Source organism: Geotrypetes seraphini, chromosome 3, assembly GCF_902459505.1.
Source record: "Geotrypetes seraphini chromosome 3, aGeoSer1.1, whole genome shotgun sequence".
Lineage (NCBI taxonomy): Eukaryota > Metazoa > Chordata > Amphibia > Gymnophiona > Dermophiidae > Geotrypetes > Geotrypetes seraphini.
This window is the reverse complement of record NC_047086.1, coordinates 310,411,176-310,424,481: the sequence shown is the minus strand read 5'-3', so window position 1 is coordinate 310,424,481 and position 13,306 is coordinate 310,411,176. Positions and strand designations below refer to the sequence as shown.

At 39.3% G+C, this 13,306-nt stretch overlaps 1 protein-coding gene across 4 annotated transcripts in view; it reads left to right on the top strand.

Moving 5' to 3' along the window:
• ISM1 (isthmin 1) overlaps positions 1-12,576 on the top strand; it is a 279,345-nt gene extending 266,769 nt beyond the window's left edge. For all 4 annotated transcript variants that reach the window (XM_033935438.1, XM_033935437.1, XM_033935435.1 and 1 more), the window contains one exon: positions 10,866-12,576. In XM_033935438.1, coding sequence (XP_033791329.1) covers positions 10,866-11,383 — 518 coding nt within the window. In that variant the 3' untranslated portion in view covers positions 11,384-12,576. The remainder of the gene's footprint in view (positions 1-10,865) is intronic.
• The last annotated feature ends 730 nt before the right edge of the window (positions 12,577-13,306 follow it).

Below are 13,306 nucleotides of genomic sequence, written 5' to 3'. Positions count from 1 at the left end.
ATTTAGTCCACAATTTAAACCACAATTTAAAGATCAAGAAAGGAAATAAACTTCCAAAACATTAGTAACAAATCAACTAAACAAGGTCACGGCATTAGATTCCCAAGTTACAACCAGCTGGCAAGTCATACATTACTAGTCATGGTTACCATTTTCTCCTTTGATCCAATAAATTCCAAAAGTTGTTTGGGCTCGAAAAAAAGAAAATTCTTATTTTGAAAAGATACATAACATTTTGCAGGAAATTTAACAAGAAAAGTAGCCCCCAGAGCCAGGGTCCTTGACCTCAAGGACAAGAACTCCTTCCTATGTCTCTGGGTTATCTGAGCTAAATCAGGAAAAACTCGAACATTAGAACCCAAAAACTTATCATTTATATGTCGAAAATACATATGAAGAATAAATTCCCTGTCACTCTCCAAGGCTAAAGTCAACAACATGGTAGTTCTTTGAGTGACAACCTCAAGGGAATTTTCCAGAAATGAAGACAAATTCAAGTCCACTACTTTATCCACTGGGGTTTCTATAGGTGTGGATTCCCCTTGTGTTGTTTTTAAATTCAAATAGTAAGCTCTAACAATTGGAGGCAAATTTTCTGGTGGAATGGCTAAAGTCTCTCGAAAATATTTCCTAGCCATCTCAACTGGTGAAATAATAGGACACTTAGGAAAATTCAAAAATCTTAAATTATTTTTCCTCAGTTGGTTTTTGAAATTTTCCATCTTACGAGAAACATAAGATCTCTCTTTAACCAGTTCCACCTGAACCTTCTTTACTTCATTCAAATTATTTTCCTGTTTCTCCAACCTTTCATTAACCTTGATAAGAAGCACCCCTTGTTGCTCCACTTTGGAGAAAACAGTTCCATAATCTGTTTTAATTGTAGATAAAGTCAATTTGAGATTGGAGTCCATGACTGATATGGCCTACCATAGCGCCTCCATATCTATCTTATCTGGTTTCTTCATCTCCCCAAAACTGATAGCATTCCCTCCCGAGGCACCTCTCACCTCTTCTTCCAAAGTGCAAGAAATTTCTTGATGGCTCCCATCTCCTCTTTCCATTGAAAGGCTTGATAGGGATGTCCCTCCAATGCTGGAGTCACTTTCTCCCTCTCGGGACTGTCGGGCTCCAAGCAGTCCCTGCACTTGTGCACTTCCGGGCTGGGGAGGAACCAGCCTCTGGTCTGGACTCAAAGTAGTCCGACTCTCTGCGCTGAGGTTCGCTGAAAGATCCGGGTTCCCTCCCGAAGTAACTGGGGTCGCCTCACCCATGCGAGCAAAAGCGCTCGTTATGGTAGATTGAATCAGCCGTTGAAGGGGTTCAGCCGCCGGAGGAACTACGCGGGCGACTCCCTTCCTCTTCCCCATAACACCACCGGGTAAGAGGCACCGACACAGATTCAAGTACAAACGAGCGGAGAGCTCGCTCAGGCGTCCGCTCCCGACGCAATCTTGATCTCCATTCTCTATTTGTTTATATTTTAATGGTTCTACACTGTTTACAGTGTCTGGCTTTCTTAGTTTTGGAGTTTTTTTATCTGCCTGTTTATTTCTGTGGCTCCATATTCTCTGTTGGTTAAGAGTCCAACTGTACTGTGATGAGGTGAAGGATTCTGTTAGTGTGTAGTTCAGGTAGAGGGATCTGTAAACTTGTTTGGTTCCCAGTAGTAGCTATATTGGTGCTTTAGGACCTAGTATAATATTTAGAGAGATGTCCAAAGACACAGGGCTCCTTTTACAAAGGTTTTTAGCGCACGCACTGGATTAGCGCATGCTATAGGGCACATTAGCCAAAAAACTACCGCCTGCTCAAGAGGAAGTGGTAGCGGCTAGCGTGTGTGGCAGTTTAGCACACGCTATTCCGCACGTTAAGGCCCTAATGTGCCTTCGTAAAAGGAGCCCAAAGTGACTGATAGGGAAACTAAGCTAAAATAACTATAATGAGATGATAAGAAGAATAGGAGAAGTTTTCAAATGTCCCTGTTAGATTGCTTATCAATGTAAATAAGGTATTTTTCTTGAATGGCCATGACGAGGAGTGCAAAGGGGTTAAGCAAGGAGCCAAAGTAGGTGGGGCTCGGGTTGGAGCTACTGTAGGTGGAGTGGTGCAAGGCTGGGGCATGTACTTAAGGGCTCCTTTTACTAAGCTGTGATAGCGATTTTAGCACACGCAGGATTTTAGCGCTCTCTTAGCGTGGGCTAAAACCACTATCGCAGCTTAGTAAAATGAGCCCTAAATCTCCCTCTCAAAAATTTGGCCCCTTGGCATCTCTGTAAATTGTAACCAGTCAGACAAACAAAACATAACATAAGAAACTGGGAACAATAGAAAGAGATGAACAGCACAACAATAAATTCCTATAGACAACATTATGTAATTACGAAGTTAAAACAACAAATCAGAGAACAGTAGAAAATGAAACATGGTATCTTAAAGGAAAGAAAGCCAAAATCAAAAATGTTTGGATAATTTCCTTAAAGAAAAGTTCATAGGCCATTATTGAGATGGCTTGGGGAAATCCACTGTTTATTCCTAGGATAAGCAGCATAAAATCCGTTTTACTACTTGGGATCTAGCTTAGATATTTGGGACTTGGAATCGCAGTCATTCATGGAGCGGCACAGGACCAGGCAGGAAGCAAAAAGCTCGCACTCCTGCCTTATTTGCCACTCTGCAGCAACAAAGGAGGCAGCCGTCCAGCAGGAGCGCGGAAAGCTGACAAGACCGCGCTGGATCACTGGTGTTTAAAAAATGGTGCGGGGGACTGCAGGCTGCCTACCACCAGATGCACCTACATGTAGAGGAGGAAACCCCCCTCCAAAAAAAAAAAATTCTGAACCAGATTTTTTTTTCTTGGTTTCTCCTCCTCTATCCATAGGTGCGTCTTATGGTCACGGGCGTCTTATAGACTGAAAAATACAGTATGTGGTGTTTTTTTTTTTTTTTGTTTAAATTTGGTGGAGAGGTTGAAATTTTTATTTTATAAACACGTATATTCTCAACTGGGTCCCAGAGACATATGGAGACATTAACGTATTTGGTGTCATATGGACAAGCAGCGAAAAAGGAGAAGGAGATGACTTGCTCAGGACTTCTGCTTATTTTAATTCATTTAGAAATCACCTCTCTAATTTAACAATTTAAACAAATCAGTATGCAAACATGATTAGCATAGCATAAAATATTGAACATGTGTGGGTTGTTGGTATATAACACGTAAGATAATATAACAGTAACCTGGTTTAAAAGCTTAGAAGAACTTAAGAGCTTCCATACTGGGACAGATCGCAGGTCTATCAAACCCAGTATCCTGTTTCCAGTAGTGGCCAACCCAGTCAGGTCACAAGTAGTTGTCAAAATACCAAGGAATAAAACAGGTTTTCTTGCTTATCCTAGGAATAAGCAGTGGATTTTCTTAAATTCATTTTAGGAAGTTATCCAAACCTTTTAAAAACTCTGCTAAGCTATTTTCATTACATTCTCCAACATTGAATTCCTGAGTTTAATTACACGTTGAGTGAATAAATATTTTCTCAGTTTTGTTTTAAATCTAATCTAATCCTTAGGTTTGTATACCGCATCATCTCCACGTTCGTAGAGCTCGACGCGGTTTACAGTAGGAGAAATAGGAAGGAACTACAACAGAGGGTTAGAGGTAGAAGTGGGAAGAAAATTTAAAGGACTTGGGATGGCAAGATATAAGAGTTTCCTTGATTCCTAAGTTGGAGGGAGACTTACATTTTTTGAGAAAAGCCAGGTTTTCAGATGTTTGCGGAAAACTTGGAGAGAGCTCAAGTTCCAAAGAGGGGAGGTAAGGTTGTTCCAGAGCTCAGTGATTTTGAAGTGGAGGGAGGTCCCTAGCTTTCCTGTGTGGGAAATGCCTTTTAGCGAGGGGAAGGATAGTTTTAATTTCTGGGAGGATCTGGTGGTATTAGGGTTTGAGGAATTCCAAGAAAGAGGGATAAAGGGAGGGAGGATACCATATAGGATTTTGAAAGTTAAACAGGCGCATTTATAGTGGACCCTGGCGATTATCAGAAGCCAGTGGAGCTTGGCCAGGAGCGGGGAGACATGGTCAAATTTACTTTTAGCGAAGATGAGCTTGGCAGCGGCATTCTGAATCCGTTGGAGTCTGTGGAGGTTTTTCTTAAGTAAACCTAAGTAGATAGAGTTGCAATAGTCCAATCTGGAGAGGATGATGGATTGGACAAGGAGGGTAAAATGTTTTTGATGGAATCTACTACTTAATAGCTTCATTGCATGCTCCCTAGTCCTAGTATTTTTGGAAATGGTAAACAAGCAATTACCATCTACCACTCAATATTTTAAGACCTCTATCATGTCTCCCCTGAGCCACCTCTTCTCCAGGCTGAAGAGCCCTAGCCGCTTTAGCTGTCATCATAGGAAAGTCATCCCATCACTTTTATCATTTTCATCACCTTTCTCTGAACCTTTTTTAATTCTGCTACATCTTTTTGTCAAATGGGGCAACCAGAACTGCATACAATATTCGAGGTACAGTCATACCATAGAGTGATTCAAAGGCATTATAGAGCCCACTTGGTCAGTGTTCCCACCACCCTTTTTTGTTCTGTAAACTTAACTATTATTCACCAACCATCCACTTTTCCCAAATCCTGAAATTACTTTGAATTTTATTTATTTATTTTATATTTTTATATACTGCCTATTATCTAAGCAGTTTATAATCAGGTACTCAAGCATTTTTCTTACCTGTCCTGGTGTTCTCACAATCTATCTAACGTTCAGATGATCTTAACTTATGCTTTTGCCTCAAGGAATCCTTTATCTATCATGGTCTAATTCTAGTCAATTAATAGAATACCAAGTAGGATTTAATTGACTTGTCTTTTCCTTATCCTAGCTCAGTATAAGTTATATATTCAGGTATGTTTGATGAGGTTCCCTGCCCAAGAGGTCACAAGGGAGCAGAATTTCAAGCTTGGGTTCTCCATCAGCCCACTGCTCTAGTTACCTTGTCCTTGTCAACATTGGCAACCAACTTAATGCCTTTAACTCTCTCCCTTCAAGACCTCTGCAGCATCTTGAGTGCATGAGCTTCTAGATAAGGGTTTTCAAACTTGTCCTGGAGAATCATCAACAAGTTGGTTTTTCAAAGTATTAACAATGAATATGCATGAAAGATTTTTATATCATGAAAGTAGTGGGCATGTAAATATTTCATGAAAACCCAGCTAGCTGAAGTGATATTTGGAGAGCCATGGAGAGATTTGAGAGCCATTGCACTAGACAACCCCTCTTCCCTACTATATGGTACTGGTACTATATGATAACAAGTACCATTTAAAGTGCTTTTCAGAAATTTTCAAAAATATTGCAAAAATAAATTAAAACTATATTTCCAGTTACCTGGAAATAAACTTATTAAAGGCAAGTTTTTTGTGGGTAAATTTTGTGGCTTTTCTTGGCTACATTTCTGATAATGAGAGACTTTCTCATAAGCATGCTTTATGGACCATCTGTTTACATTGTTAGATATGCAGCTGCACAACAAATTACAACTGCGTGCTTTCAATATGTCTTCTATCACATATCAAATTCTGCCAGGCATTTTGGCCCATATTTTATAAATGGTGCCATAAGTTAGGCGCCTAGCTTAAGCAGCAAAGCCATTTAAAACCTCCCTTAAAATAATTTAAAACAAAAAACCCAGCACCTAGATCACGTTTACAGCAGCACTTAAAAGGTTGAAGTAGGCATCCTTTGATGCGGCTGTAAATGTGATTCATGTCAAACATAGGCCCTGGAAATGTAGACCTCAAACTAGCCTGCATTTTCAACGCCTATGTTTGAGGTAGCCACATTTTCACAAATGGTGCCATTGTGCAATTCACACGCAATCAGCAGCTATCTTTTAGGTGGCTGCCGATACCGGCACAGTTTGTAGAATCCAGCTCTTTGGTGCATGTTGAATGGAAGGAAATTTATTTACCACAACATAACTGAATTGATTTATTTTAATTAAAATCATGAGCAAAAAGAAATTGTAGTCTTCTGTTGATTTGCTCACCAACCAGAGGTAGATTTTCTCACTAGCCAGTGATCTGCAAAATAAGCAATCATGTGATGCAATACAACATTTTTGGTATAATTTTCATTTATAACTCAATACAAAACAATTATGTTATGCCATCAATTCCTATATGGTACGATGCCTGAAATATTTTAGAATATGATGTCTCGTTATCAACCACAACGATCCCTGCGTTCTGAAGGTGCCGTTCTGTTGAAAACAAAGGCTAACCCTAAACATGTAGATACAAATGCTATAACTTTCCCATGTCTCCAATACTTCACCCAACCTCCACAATATCCAACATCCCTCTCCACAAAATTACAAGTTGTTCCACATGCTCTCATATATTTCAAATCTGGCAAAATGTGGCCTCAGGTACACCTCCTCCACCCTTAGTAATGTTCAATAGAGGTAGGGATACCGGTGTTTTTATTCCTCATTGGCCCACATTCTTTTATTGCAGTTATTTAGGTAAACCAGATCATGTAACCCAGTAGCATACTAAGCTAAGTATACAGTTTATTTGAATATGTTTAAATAGAATAATCTTAAGGAAACTTCTAAAAAGATTATAATAATAATAATAACTAATAATAACTTTATTTTTGTATACCACCATAGAAACATAGAAACATAGAAACATAGAAATTGACGGCAGAAAAGGGCTATAGCCCATCGAGTCTGCCCATACCAATGACCTACTCCCTGACTTTTACTCCCCTATTGATCCCATGTGAATATCCCATTTTCTCTTAAAATCTGACACGCTGTTGGCCTCAATCACCTGCTGAGGCAGCTCGTTCCAATGATCGACCACCCTTTCGGTGAAGAAGTACTTTCTAGCATCACCCTGAAATTTCCCTCCCCTGATTTTCAGCGAGTGTCCTCTGGTTATCGAGGGCCCTGTAAGACTGAAGATATCATCTTTCATCTCTATACGCCCCGTGATATACTTAAAGGTCTCAATCATGTCCCCCCTCTCTCTTCGCTCCTCCAGCGAGTACATCCGCAGTTTTTTTAGTCTTTCTTCATATGTGAGATCCCTGAGCCCCAAGACCATCCTGGTAGCCATTCGCTGAACCGATTCAATTCTCAACACATCTTTCCGGTAGTGTGGTCTCCAGAATTGAACACAATACTCGAGATGAGGTCTCACCATGGATCTTTACAGTGGCATTATGACTTCAGGTTTTCTGCTGACAAAACCCCTACGGATGCAGCCCATCATTTGTCTTGCTTTGGACGAAGCCTTCTCCACCTGATTTGCAGCCTTCATATCATTGCTAATGATCACTCCTAAATCACGTTCTATCGTGGTACTGGACAAGGTTTCACCATTTAGTGTGTAAGTTCTGTGTGGGTTTTTTTTGCCTAGGTGCATTACTTTACATTTTTTGGCATTGAAGCTTAGTTGCCAAGTTGATGACCACTGTTCCAACTGTCGTAGGTCCTGCGTCATAAAGTCAGGTACACTGCTTTTGCCTACTATGTTGCATAGTTTGGCGACGTCGGCAAACAGTGATACTTTTCCTCTAAGTCCTTGGGTCAAATCTCCTATGAATAAATTGAATAGTATCGGCCCTAAGACGGAGCCCTGAGGTACTCCACTCGTCACAGCTGACGTTTTGGAGGGGGTACCGTTTACCATCACCCTTTGAATCCTACCATCCAGCCAATCCTTTACCCATGTAGTGAATGTATCTCCTAATCCCATCGATTTTAGTTTGTTCAACAGCCTGCGGTGTGGGACGCTATCAAAAGCTTTGCTGAAGTCCAAATATATCACGTCTAGGGACTCCCCGGCATCCAGGTGACTGGTCACCCAGTCAAAGAAGTCAATCAGATTAGTTTGGCAGGACCTTCCCCTGGTAAATCCGTGTTGGTGTGGATCACGTAAGTTTTCTTCGTCTAGAATTTTGTCAAGATTCTGTTTGATCAGTGTTTCCATGAGTTTGCACACTATGGATGTAAGACTCACCGGTCTGTAATTTTCTGTCTCTGTTCTGCAGCCCTTTTTGTGAAGTGGAATTACGTTAGCTGTTTTCCAGTCTAGGGGTACTTTTCCCGTGCGCATGGAAAGATTGAAGAGCACGGCTAGTGGTTCAGCCAGAACTTCACTCAGCTCTCTGAGTACCCTGGGGTGTAGATTGTCTGGTCCCATGGCTTTGTCTACTTTGAGTCTTGAAAGTTCGTGGTAGACGCTACTGGGTGTAAACTCGTAATCATGAAACAGGTCATTTTGGATGTCTATTTGCTGTAGTTGTGGACCAGCTCCTGGCGCTTCACAGGTGAATACTGAGCAGAAGTATTCGTTTAGCAGTTCTGCCTTGGTATTATCAGATTCTGCGTAGTTTCCGTCTGATTGCCTAAGGCGTACTATCCCATCTTTGTTTCTCTTCCTGTCACTAATGTACCTGAAGAATGATTTGTCCCCCTTTTTAATATTCCGTGCTAGATCTTCTTCTGTTTGAAGTTTGGCTTCTCTGACTGCTTTCTTGACAGCTCTAGATCTGGCCAGATAGTCTTCTTTTGCCTCCTTTTTTCCAAGATGTTTGTAGGTGATAAATGCTTCTTTTTTCTTTTTAATGAGGTCAGAAATTTCATTGCTGAACCATTGTGGTTTTTTGTTTCTCCGGTGTTTGCTTACTGTATTTATGTAGCGGTTAGATGCTTCGTTCAGAATGGATTTTATATATGACCACATAGTTTCCGGATTGTCAGTTTCTGCATGATTTTGCAGCTCCTGATGGACAAAGTCTCTCATATGGTCAAAGTTTGCGCCCCTAAAGTTGAGGACCCTCGTTGCTGAGTTTGATTTAGAGAAGCCTTTCCTGAGGTTGAGCCAAACCATGTTGTGGTCACTAGAGGCCAGCGTGTCTCCCACTGATACTTCCGAGACACTGTCTCCATTTGTGAGTACCAGGTCCAGTATTGCCTTTTCCCTGGTGGGCTCTAATACCATTTGATTGAGTTGTGCACCCTTTATGGTGGTCAATATTCTTTTGCTACCACTCGTAGTCGCGGAGAGGGTGTTCCAGTCTGCATCTGGCATATTGAAGTCTCCTAACAGTACTGTGTCACCGCGCAAGGTGATGTTTTCTATGTCCTCAATCAATTCATTGTCTTTGTCTTCCTGTTGTCTCGGAGGCCTGTATATCACACCGAGGTAAAGGCATTTTTCATTCCCTCTGTTCAGGTTTACCCAAAGTGATTCCCCTGTGTATCTAACCTCTGTGATCCTGGTAGTTTTGATATTATCCTTAGTGTATAGTGCTACCCCCCCTCCTAATTTGCCCTCTCTGTCTCGACGACCCAGGGAGTTCTAGGCGGTTCACATCAATTAAACAAAACTTAATAAGAAATTACAATAAACTATATTTACAAGTAATGAAGATATTGGAACAAAAATTAACAAGAAATTACAATTGATCATAGTTACAATTGATCATAATGAGTAGGTCCTTGGAGTTAGTGAGATGGGGGGGGATCAAAAAGAGGGGGAGGGGACCGGGAGAGATTGGGTTGTTTGAGGGGGGGGAGAGGGAAATGGAAGAGAGGGGATTAGGGATATTGAGCGTGGAATAAATGAGTTTTGAGTATTTTATGGTGGATATAAAAAGTTAAAAAGTTTTTTTAAAAAAAGTTTACCTAAATAACTGCAATAAAAGAATGTGGGCCAATGAGGAATAAAAACACTGGTATCCCTACCTCTATTGAACATTACTAAGGGTGGAAGAGGTGTACCTGAGGCCACATTTTGCCAGATTTGAAATATATGAGAGCATGTGGAACAACTTGTAATTTTGTGGAGAAGAATGTTGGATATTGTGGAGGTTGGGTGAAGTATTGGAGACTTGTGTTGTATAACTCCCAACCATTAATGAAACAGAGTTAAATAGTGCCATCTTTAGTGTGAATGACTATCACATGTGCAGGAATTAGCTATGGAATGGCCTTGTTAGCCATATTTGAAAATGTGGAGAGAGGAATTCATTTAGGAAAATGTTGAAGACAACTATTTGTTGATGCATTTTCCCGATCAATTGATTTTATGTAACACTGAACATGTCTGTTTTATTTTCTTATTTTGTATAGATTCTTAACATTTTATGTATGTAACTCCTTGTAAACCGTTTTGGAAAAAAACGGTATAGAAATTTTAAAAATATTTCCTCTCTTCAGACCCCCTTTCTTCAAAAGATGCTTAGTATTTTCATGAATGTACTTCTTGAAATTACCACCATTAGCTTTCAGCAGCCAATGCAAACGCAGTGTAACTTAACATTATGATTGTCACCAGAATACCATCCGATAATGTCTGAATTGGAGCCCACAGTTTAGATCAGTAATAAAAAATACTATGGAGATAGGGACACATGGTAAACAGTAGTAAATCCACAGTAATGGTAATATTTTAATGGCATTACCTTGGGATGTGATCAGGATGGGGGTCAAAGCTTGCGGGGACAGGTGGAGATAGAGTTTGTTTGTTTGGGGATGGGAACAAACTTTGCCCCTTGTCATTCTCTTTTAAAAATATACGTGTTTAAAGTTTTTCTTCGGTTATATTAGTTGTAGGCCTACAAAAGGCCCTACATAATATATAAACCTACAAAACATACAGGGATGGAATCAAAGCTTGGGAATAGGAACAAACTCCGTCCCTATGTCATTGTCTAAAATAACTTGTATCAGGTGAATGACTTATTTAATAGCCTACTCTACTCAGTGTAGTATCACATTGCTGTAATTTTTCTGTATGTATTTTCTGACCTTTTTTTTTAAAACCACTTTTCCCCTTTAGATACTGACAACTGTGAAAGATGGATGAACTGCAAAAGTGAATTCTTGAAGAAGTATATGCACAAAGTAGCGAATGATCTTCCTAGCTGCCCTTGCTCCTACCCCACAGAAGTAGCCTACAGCACTGCTGAAATCTATGACCGGATCAAAAGGAAAGACTTTCGGTGGAAAGACGCTAGTGGCCCAAAGGAAAAGTTGGAGATCTACAAGCCTACTGCAAGATATTGCATTAGGTCTATGCTTTCCTTGGAAAGTACTACCTTGGCTGCACAGCACTGTTGCTATGATGACAGCATGCAGCTTATAACAAGAGGCAAAGGGGCAGGGACCCCAAACTTGATTAGTGTAGAGTTCTCTGCAGAGCTTCATTACAAAGTAGACATTCTGCCCTGGGTTATATGCAAAGGGGACTGGAGTAGGTACAATGAGGTACGGCCTCCTAACAATGGACAGAAATGTGTAGAAAATCCTCCAGAGGAGGATTATTACAAGCAGTTTCAAGAAGCAAAGGAATATTGAACAACAGACAATCCCAAGATATCGAGGATATTTGTTTCCCATTTTCTGACACAAATTTTTTTTAAAATGCTGCATGATCTGATAGTAAAAGAATTTGAGGTTATTTACTCAAATGTGTCTGGGGTATACATGTTTATGCCTATGTAAAATATGTATTTATACAGATGCATACTCTTTCATATACATAACAGATATGGAGAGAATTCATCTAAGGCCAACCTGATACCACATTCTCACTTGAGGGACACAGAGAAAAGACCGATTAAGCATATATTCACACACAGGTTTTTGTTTTTGTTTTTTATATGTTTATTGAAGAGAAATATCAAATATAATTGTATACAAAACACAGAAGGATCTAGCAATCAAAGACAAAGGTTCCAAAACACTCACACATTCAGTTAACTTGAAAAATATAGACAACATTGTATTTGTAACTTATTTAACATTAATGTGATTATCAAATATGAGTAATCTTTCTTGAAAGGTATTCCTAAAATTATTCCATCGAAACTCTGAGGAAAAGGGTAAACTTTTATACACAATGATTGACGGATAGATTGTTTACCAGATATTGTAGTATAGTGAGAAGCTTTCATTTTGTCACATGGCACCTTGTTCAGTCTCTGGCTGGAACTCAGCCCATAGGCTGGTATATAACAGATGTCCTAACTTTTGGGGGTCAGATTAGAATATGAAACCTACAAAGTTTATTTTGTTTTGTGATTTTATGTAAAAGGACAGTGTTGGGATTAAACTCTTCTTTTCAGGTTTCCTATCCATATGGGACTTAATTTCAGGGACTCAAACCATAAAGAAAATAAAGTGGCACTTATTTTTTAAAGGAAAAATAATGAAGATTTATAGTTTACTTGCATACATTATGCTGTGCCTCCTTATTTACAATTTTTATCAGCATGAACCAAATGAATATTATACAGAAAAAATTATTGTTTAAAGAGGGGGAAAGGGATGACATTCTGCTTCTTGCCGTTTTTTTTAAAAACTGCATTATTTTTGTAAAGTATTTATTAAGCTGTAGTTGACTTATACATTGGATTATTTTTTAATGTGGTCTACTTTTATAGGCTTGGATTTTTATACAGGTGGAGAGATCCTTTATACATGGGAACCGTGCTTGCAACTTTTTCACCAAAAAACAAATCTATTAATAAAATCATAATCAAAATATAGTCTTTGCAAATTTGTTTTTAATTGAGTGTAAAATAGTTTTTCAAAAATGCTTTTCACATTACAATGCGATGTTGGATTTAGTTCCATTGCGATTTGTGTTCTGTCTATCCTTTTACTTCATTATTACAACAGTGCCTGTAGATCCAGAGAGTGACCCAGAGCTTTAAATGCAAATATGATTTTGTGCCAAGAAGAAGTAATGTTTTGAGTGTAGGTGCTGTAACAATTTTGATTGGCTGATGGAGTGCACTGATGTCTCAGAAGGGTTGCCCTTAAGAACGTGATCCCAGATGCCGCAGCCATTTTAAAACTGACACAGCAGACACTAAACAGTAAAAATCTGCAATCTGATGTATGTACTATTCCCTGTGAAGTAACAGAAAGATAAAATTGTCTTCACACTTAGCACTGATTTGACTTGATTGTAACCACTATGGGTGATAGTAATTGAATATTTTTATGTTGCAGCATGGCTAGAGATGTAGCACCTCGACCCTGATGAAGTGGGTAAAATGTGATTCACATTGGGAGAGGTGTCTCTGCCATATAAGTCAAGTTGTTATAAACAAATTATGCTCACTGAAGTTTTGAATGATAAAGGAAGAAAAAAATATATATATATGTGTGTGTGTGTGTATATATATATATATATATATATATATATATATATATATATGTGTTGTGGGGGGGGACCCTGGCGACCTGCTGGCAGGAGGAAATGGCATCCCT